Below are 9,551 nucleotides of genomic sequence, written 5' to 3'. Positions count from 1 at the left end.
ATGTCCTCCCAGACTCTGCCCAACGTCTCATCTATTATTTTCCCTCGTACTAAGGAAGGCATTCACCATAAAGAAGAGCATGCAGGTTACGGTCACTGTAACGTTCAGTGTCCCATATTAGAAAACCCCTGGCCTCACCCTGTGTGTATTCATTAACAGCGAAAGCTACATTTGGTGATTGCCCTCTGATCAGCCTGTTTGAATGTTTAGTAACTTTTGTAGACTCTACTGGCCTCTCAGGGCCTGACTCAGCAAGGAACGCAGTTGCTAAAACAAACACAATCAGTCGATCAATTTGCACTGCACATGCAGTGTGTGTGAGCCAAACGCTGCGTTAAGAACTGCGTACGCACTCATTACAGTGATTGACAGGAAGCACCATTTGTAGGTGGTGACGGGGGGTGGACGGCCGAGCACAGGCGTTGACAGTTTCAACGCCATTGCATGGGCATGCATAAATTAGCCACTGCAATACCAGATGCCTTCTGAGGTCTCATAGTGCGCAGAAGTTAGCAATTCCTGAATGAGGTCTGACCTGCCTTAACTGTGCGTATGGGTCCGATGTTACTGATTGTTTCGCTACTTTGGCCAAGTGTAAGGATGTGAGCAAAGGGGAAGTGGGAGTCCTATGTCAGGCTCTGATCGCAATGCGAACATTTAAATATCAACGCAGATATTAGCAACGCAGTATAAGCAGAATAGCGATCCATGCTGAATTAGGCCCTCAGTGACTAAATGTTAAAGTTTAAGGGGCTAAGAGTTGCCTCTTCCATGCTCCGTTCTTTAAGATAGGTGAACCACACCCTACACTGATATGCTTCCTGACCCTCCGAGCTGAGTTGTTTCTATGACCACACCCAGATCTTAAGGTCTTGGCCATGTGACCGCAATGTTCCATGGACAGCCTCCCCCTTTCATTTGGTGGGTCATTTAAACTTTTTTAGTGCACACCTAATTGATACCAGATCTTCAGGCTTTGCTACAGTAGGACCCATTGGTTCCTGCAGTTTTTCTCCAGAACCAGAACTCAGTACATTGTGTCTGTTCTCTAGTAGATTGTGCCTGGTGCTCCATTTCTCTCTCTCCATTCAAGTCTGGTTTCATCCATCACCTGTGGTCCTGTATCCGCTAGGCACTTATTGCAGGTCTGATGGTTACCCCGTCAAGCCTGCCATTAGAACCTATATCTGCTGCAGACATTCAGCACTCACGACCTGGGTAGCATCAGCAGCTAAGCCCATATCTCCTTGCAAGGATTTATGGGGAACACCTGCACCATGTTAGATTCCATCAAACCAGGCTGATCATATGTTCTAGTGAGTACCTGATGCAATTGCTAGGATCTCAAACCTCTAAATTTCTGTAAAGAGTTGCCAATCATACTTTTTAGAGGTCTATTGGCCCTTATATCTTTAATGTTGATGTTGGTTTTATGAACTAAAAGATTAGAAGAATTCCAATTTAAAGGTCAACTCTTCTGCAGGTATAAAAATTACTTATTGACTACTTTCGTTCGCTCACATCTGACTTGTCTGTTGTAGGGAGACTCCAGCGCGGGATATGGCAAACCCAAAAACAAATTAAAGATCTTATAGTGTGAATCTGTATTAACTCATTGATTCAACTATAAGGTAAAACGTAATAAAAGTACAAGGGAAGAATAAGATGGCCTTCTAATAGAAATACGAGGGGTGTGCAACAAGTTTCTGGATGTGCAATGCATCGGTAGACTTGACTATCTAGTTGTGAATTGCTGTTGGGGAGGAAGCCATGTACTGTACCACTCTGAGTGGTTTGCTGAATTTCGGCGCTGGAGACGATCCCTGGAAGACAAGGAACACTGCAGCTGATCTCTGTCTGCCATCACCGAGGACATCGTTGCTGCCATGCGGGCCATAGTTGAGGTGGATGCCAGGGTGACCGTAGACCAGTTAAGGGAGAGGCATCTGATCAGGATCCATCCACTTGATACTCCACGAAAAGCTTAACCTGAGCAAGATTTCTGCATGCGCCCCATCAGCTGACTCGAGAGTAGACTCGGGTAACTTGGTGCCACAACTTGTTGGCCAGGTTCGATGGCCGTCGCTCAAATTGTCTGGGAAATCATCAGTGTCGATTAATTCTAGATTTACAGTTTCGAACCTGAGACCTAACGGTCAGCCTAGTGGACCCTAGTTGCAGGTGCGCCACCACATAAGTTCCGATGTGAACACAGCATGGCCAAGCTAATGGTGGCTGTTTCTGTGGCTGAGACTAGTCATGTAGCTACCATACCACTAGTGCAGCAGCACACCATCACTGGGGACTGGTATGTCAACCAATGCCTTCCGCAAGTATTGGAAGCCATTTCCAGGCGCCGTCCAGAAAATCGTGCTTGCGGTGCACTTTTCCATCATGGCAATGCACCTGCCCACAAGTCCAGGAAAGTGAATGCATCCAGGAGCTTGGTCATTCGCCGTATAGTCCAGACCCGGCCCCATGTGACTTTGTGTTCCCACAAATCAAGCGCAAGATGCATAGGATTTGTTCTGAATCACTGGATGCTGCAGTGGAGAGTCATTCAGCATATAGAAGACATACCTGCTTCAGACTGGTCCAGTTGCTTCACCAAGTGGTTTGAGCGCATGGAACTTTGCATAGACTCCTCTGGTGAATACTTTGTGAATATACTTTTTGTGTATGCGGAATATATTGTACACCCCTCACATGATGTAATGCACTTTAAACACTGCCTGTGTAGACTGGGATAACAGCAATGTCTGGTCCAATATAGGAAGGAGGTCCTAAAATCAATGAACAGAGTCTAAAAAACTCCCTTCACCAATGCCTTTCGACCTCAAATAGGTATTTATCGAGGCCACATGGGCATTAAGGTGCAAAATAACATATTTCTGGTAGGTCAGCTTATTTATCCCTTGTACTTTGTAGGTTTTACTTATGGTTCAATAAATGTGTTAAGCCCTAAGAGTACACCGCAATTTGAGAAAGTCCCAATTTTCAATGCGAAACGCGTCAATATGGAAAACAAGTGCCTCTGACGTCCATTATAGCAGACAGAACCTTTTTTTCTATCATCCACATTCAGGGACCTATTTCAACCTACTTATTCCCACTGGAACAGCTGAGTACATAGCACTATACCGGGTTGCAGAGCAGCGAATGAAACAGAACACGATACTCAAACATGACGGATTCCGAAACAAGTGCTCCTTCCTCTGTGCCTATTTATTCCCGGACTAGAACTGTGAAGTTTATATTTCATCTACCAAAGCACCAGCTTTATAGTATAATCTACATGTCTACAACTTCTATCAAAAGATCTACATGCACGATTTCTGCTGCTTGTTTATATTTTCCTACATTGGATCTTCTGGAAACGTACCTATTTATGTCTCTGCAATTGCTTGGATTCACTAACATTGCACGCTGTTGGTTTTATCTAACTTAATATGAATATTATATAGGACAGCCACATCGACAATACCAGTGATGCACCTGAAAAATTCATCCCTTAGCTTTACATTATTAATAAAGGCTAGATCAGTACATGTGTCACATCGGTTCTCTGCTTTTATAGAGATCTAATAACTCCCCCACTTTGTCTGCATTTTACATTATATCTACAGCTCATTGTTGGGATAATGTGTACCTTAGAACCCTAAATAGCAACACCCCAGTCTTTTATTACTGTATACAGGTATAAGGATAGTACAGTATAAACCACAGATAAGCGATTTGTTCCAGTCTTATGTTGAAAACAGACATCCAATCTATGTCTGTAGATGGTAATAAAATTATGTCATGTTAATATTACTGGTCTTTCAAAATGCCCTCCATAACTCCGTAATGTTAATATACCTTTAAGTAAACACTCTGTAAATCTATTTATGGCTTTATTTTCATAAATATTAAGGTTGTTACAAACCCTTTAAAGTCTAGTATCACACGGAAATGGCTTTTCTCTTGTGTGAGTTCTTTGATGTGTAACAAGAGCAGATTTCTGTGTAAAACATTTCCCACATTCTGAGCACAGGTAAGGTCTCTCTCCTGTGTGAGTTCTCTCATGTACAACAAGACCTAATTTATGTGTAAAACATTTCCCACACCTGGAACATGAAAATGGCTTCTCACCTGTGTGACTTCTCTCGTGTACAACAAGACCTAATTTATGTGTAAAACATTTCCCACACCTAGAACATGAAAATGGCTTCTCACCCGTGTGGGTTCTTAAATGTGAAATAAGACCTGTTCTCTGTGTAAACCACTTCCCACATTCAGAACATGGAAATGGTTTCTCACCTGTGTGAGTTCTCTGATGTATAAGAAGAACTGATTTATCTGTAAAACATTTCCCACACCCAGAGCATGGAAATGGTTTCTCACCCGTGTGGGTTCTGTGATGTCTAACAAGACCTGATTTCTGTGTAAAATATTTCCCACACTCAGAACATGGAAATGTTTTCTCACCTGTGTGAAGTCTCAGATGTGTAACAAGAGTTGATTCCCGTGTAAAACATTTCCCACACTCAGAACATGGAAATGTTTTCTCACCTGTGTGACTCCTCTGATGTGCAACAACACCTGATTTCCGAGTAAAACATTTCCCACACTTAGGACATGAAAATGGTTTTTCACCTGTGTGACTTCTCTGATGTGCAACAAGAACTGATTTCTGTGTGAAACATTTCCCACACTCAGAACATGGAAATGGCCTCTCTCCTGTGTGAGTTCTCTGATGTATAACAAGTTCTGATTTATAGTCAAAACATTTCCCACACTCAGAACAAGGGAATATTGCATAACCTGTAGTAGTTGCACTATGTGCAGTATTATTCAAATTACTACAACAGTCTTCATTATTAGAAGGAATAGGTGCTATAAATGCAGTGTGAAGTATTGGATATATATATAGAGTAATAGGATTTTCTCCAGGAGACGCTTGTGTGATGTTATCTTCCATTTTAAAATCTGAAGAAATGAGATGTCCCTCCGAGGTAATAATGCTTTTACGTCCATCTGTTGGAAATAAATGTGAAAAAAAGACATTTTTTTTTTACATGTCATATTTTTAGTGACAGAGGAGGGTGTAGGATTAGATATTGTTGTAGTTACTGAGAAAGAAGAATATGTGACTATTCTGTAATAAATGTTTATTACTCACCAGTGCTGATATCTGTAAGGATTTCCTCCTCCTTACACTGCTGATCACCCCTGACATACGCCTCTATATCTTCTGCCTTATTATCAGTCACATACGTCTCTTCTTCTCCCTCTATATCTTCTGCCTTCATAACAGTCACATACATCTCTTCTTCTCCCTCTATATCTTCTGCCTTTATATCAGTCACATACGTCTCTTCTTCTCCCTCTATATCTTCTCTCTTCATATCAGTCACATACGTCTCTTCTTCTCCTTCTGTGTCTTCTAGCTTTATATCAGTCACATACGTCTCTTCTTCTCGATCTATATCTTCTGCCTTCATATCAGTCACATACGTCTCTTCTCCTTCTGTGTCTTCTAGCTTTATATCAGTCAGATCATCACCCTAATTAAGCCATTAAACAATAATTTAAAACTTTAGTAATGTTTAATTTCAATAATAGAGATTAAACAGTATAATATTAGTATATAAAGCACACACACCAACTGTACAGATCATATAGTGACAGTCACTTTCATATATAAATCCCACCTACCTGATGCTCCTGTGGGATCCTGTGATTCTCCTCTGTACAATCCTGTGAATAAAGAGGACGGGGACATCTCTCTGGGGTATTTTTGTTACTGGGTCCATCTGTATGACACACACAGTGACTGAGTACATTGTATATATGTGATTATCAGGTGATGTTTGTAAATACAGAGCCCCATACCTGCTCTCCCCTGTACAATAAATGAGCCTCCTCTTACCCAGTGATGTGTATATATAGGGGGTCCCCATACCTGCTCTCCCCTGTACAATAAATGAGTCTCCTCTTACTCAGTGATGTGAGGGGCCGTTGATCCTCCATCATCACGTCCTTGTACAGACCCTTGTTTTCCTCCATATACTCCTCCTCCTGCATGTAGAAATAGACAGTGAAGTCATGACACTGTATAGATATTAAACATGGTGACTGACCATCGATGGTTAACATCCATCAATGATTTGCCACAGACGGTTGATAATTTTAAAATCGAGGAATTACTGGCAGCAAAGGTCTTTCTTCATCTAGGTGCAGAGGCATGCAGCTTAGCCCTAAACCTAGTGCCCCACCAAGCACTGCCTCCTACCATGAATTACCCACTGCCTTAAGTTCCCCACAGCAGGAATACCCCTGTCGATAATTTCATGCCATTGATGCTAAGCACCGGGGTTGGAAAAAACAGTTATTTAAAAAACAAAAAACATTTTTTTTTTGTTTAAACCCCTTTTTTTTGCATTAATGTTTAAATTAATTTTTTTTTAAATCTTGCTTGTTATATACTGTGAAACATTGTTATGTATTAGAAACATTGATCAATCACGTTTTAATGTTTTCTAACATTAACAATCCAAAGTTATTAGGGTTTGATATGATTTATTTGACATCTTTCCATAAAACCAATTTTAGACTAAACATAATTAAAACATGTAAAAGCACTTTTCAGAGAAACACACAAACACAAAAAAAAGGAGTTCCGCATTAGAACTGGAAATGTCACTGGCATTAAACATGCTGAATAAAATAGTTTAGAGGCCTTTTCAGTTCCCCGTCTGTTTCAAATCTTTGAATGAACTAAATCGAAAGAGGAGAAAATTCTTTCTACACCAGCTGAAGACGCTGAGTAGTCAGATGTTGTTTAATAACGGGAAATACTTTGGGGTTAACTTTTTCAATAGTGATTTTTTTGGCTCGTCCACCATTCATGATACTTGTGGACACCACAGAGCCTATGGGATTGTTGGGGGAGGAGTCTTGGCTTAATACTAGGCAGATTTAACACCTCTCTAATCTGGTTCATCCTCCCTATATCTTTGTATTATGTGATTTACTGCATTGATTACTCTTACACAGATAACAAGAATGTGGAATAATACAAGTCACAGTGTTGTGTCTGCAGTCACAGCATAATAAAAAAACCAGGGTGGTTTAAACCAGCCAACCCTGCTAAGCACTGGTAGCACCATTGATAGTTAAGCCACCAACATCCATCCATATAGAAACCTGACACACAATGACAGTCATCGCCTACAAACATCCGCTGGTGTTACTGTATAATGTCCCAGTGATCGCAACAACGCGCTATAGCGCTTCTTATACCCGGTATTGCAGACCGGGGACTCACTTTTAAAAAGTGGCCGGGTCCCCGGGGACGTGCTGTGGACAATCCCTGACAACCTGTCAGGGATTAGCCGCAGCACAGTTTGTCCCCGGGTATCCGGCAAAGCTGCTGTACAGAGAAAATGAACACGGCTGTCATTCAAATAGGCGCCGGCCGCGAACCAATCGGAGCTCGTGTACCAGCAGCCAATCAGCAGCGGCTGCCGGTCCGCGAGCTCCGATTGGCACGTGGCCAGCACCAGATTTGAATGACGGAGGCCGCGTGGCGCTATCTGGAAGGGCTGCAGTGCTATCCCCGGGCTTCCGCGTTCAGCTGCAAGAGGGGATTCCCCCCCGATTCAAGGCGCTGCTTACCAAGAGGGGGGTTACCCCGGCTCCAGATGCATTCACAAAACAGATACCGATAATGCACGGCACTACTGACACTGAATATCCACAATGACAGATTAACTGCTTCCTAAAACCGGCTAGCTGCTTGACAATAGACATTACTGCTGGGGATTTCATGTGTGCAAGATCATTCTGCTTATATGAATACTACTGAGGACTGTTCACATACAAACAATTCTGCCTATAGTCACGCTTGCACTTATATGGAGAAAGTTTTCTATCTGCTGGAATTGATTTTTATTGCATGGCATCATGTGTAAAGGCTGGGCATTATATGTGTAATGGGCATTACTGCATGGCACAGTGTGTAGAGGCCAGGCATCACTGCATTGCATAATGTGTAAAGGGCAATACTGTGTGGCATAATGTGTAAAGGCTGGGCATCACTGCATTGCATAATGTGTAAAGGGCAATACTGTGTGGCATAATGTGTGAAGGCTGAGCATTACTGTGTGGCATAATGTGTAATGGGCATTACTGTGTGGCATATTGTGTCAATGGCAATACTGTGTGGCATAATGTGTGAAGGCTGAGCATTACTGTGTGGCATAATGTGTAATGGGCATTACTGCATGGCATAATGTGTAAAGGCCAGGCATTACTGCATGGCATAATGTGTCAATGGCAATACTGTGTGGCATAATGTGTAATGGGCATTACTGCATGGCATAATGTGTCAATGGCAATACTGTGTGGCATAATGTGTAATGGGCATTACTGTGTGGCATAACGTGTACAGGGCATTACTGCATGGCATAATGTGTAAAGGGCAATACTGTGTGGCATAATGTGTAAAGGCTGGGCATTACTGTGTGGTATAATTTGTAAAGGGCAATACTGTGTGGCATAATGTGTAAAGGCTGGGCATTACTGTGTGGTATAATTTGTAAAGGGCATTACTGTGTGGCATAATGTGTTATAAGGGGCACTACTGTGGTATAACGTGAATGAAGGGCACTACTGTGTGTAAAGTTAGCTTTACTGCCTCACAGCACTGAGGTCATGGATTCGATTCCCACTACGGCCCTGTGTGGAGTTTGTATATTCTCCCTGTGCTTGTGTGGGTTTCCTCCGGGTACTCTGGTTTCCTCCCACACTCCAAAAAATATACTGGTAGGCTAACTGGCTCACCACAAAATTGACCATAGTGTGTATGTGTGTGAGCATGTGGTAGGAAATATAGATTGTAAGCTCCACTAGGGCTGGGACAGATGTGAATGGTAAGATATTCTCTGTAAAGCCCTGCGGAATATGTGTGCGCTATATAAATAACTGGCAATAATAAAGGTGAATAAGGGACACTTTACAGTGAAAAGCTAAAACAGACATCCCCACCAGCTGGCCGCTGTCATGGCACAGTTTCTATTTCACACTACAGGGAGAGCTTGGGGGCAGCCCAGCATCTACGAGAGTGCTGTGCATGCCCCCTACAGTGATGAAAAGGGGGCGCATCTCAAGGACACACCCCTTTTCTGAGTGACCATGCTCCTTTTTTGGGCGCGCACTGAAGTGTCCCTTTCTGAAAGGCACCCTGCCTGCCCTAACATGATGACTAGGGGATTGCAGCAGATATCTCAAATCTCTGCTGTGGTCCACTGTACATACTTAATATTTACATACCCCCGCCGAAACTGGATGTTATCTGGGATATAACTCACATATTCATTAAATCATGAATATGCTTCTTATTACCGAATGCCTTATTCACTATGTGGTTGTGTAAGTCATATCACATGTAAGATCATGGAGGCATTAAACATGCATTTAAGGGGCATGTGGAGAGATATGATGCTGTTGGGGGTACCAAATGAGCATTCTAAGGGTATGTGGAGAGGTCTGGGGGGCATATGGGGACC

At 42.5% G+C, this 9,551-nt stretch overlaps 1 protein-coding gene across 1 annotated transcript; it reads right to left on the bottom strand.

The window, feature by feature from the left end:
• Nucleotides 1-3,928: 3,928 nt before the first annotated feature.
• On the bottom strand, nt 3,929-5,546 carry LOC148436233 (uncharacterized; the record flags this gene model as incomplete). The annotated part of the gene is made up of 3 exons (XM_088465163.1): nt 3,929-5,016; nt 5,113-5,137; nt 5,226-5,546. Coding segments are annotated over 3 exons (1,434 nt in total), but the record flags the coding sequence as incomplete, so codon positions are not given.
• Between the last annotated feature and the right edge of the window lie 4,005 nt (nt 5,547-9,551).

Source organism: Taudactylus pleione, unplaced genomic scaffold (assembly GCF_031769625.1).
Source record: "Taudactylus pleione unplaced genomic scaffold, aTauple2 ptg001883l, whole genome shotgun sequence".
Classification (NCBI taxonomy): domain Eukaryota; kingdom Metazoa; phylum Chordata; class Amphibia; order Anura; family Myobatrachidae; genus Taudactylus; species Taudactylus pleione.
This window is presented reverse-complemented; position numbering and strand designations above follow the sequence as displayed.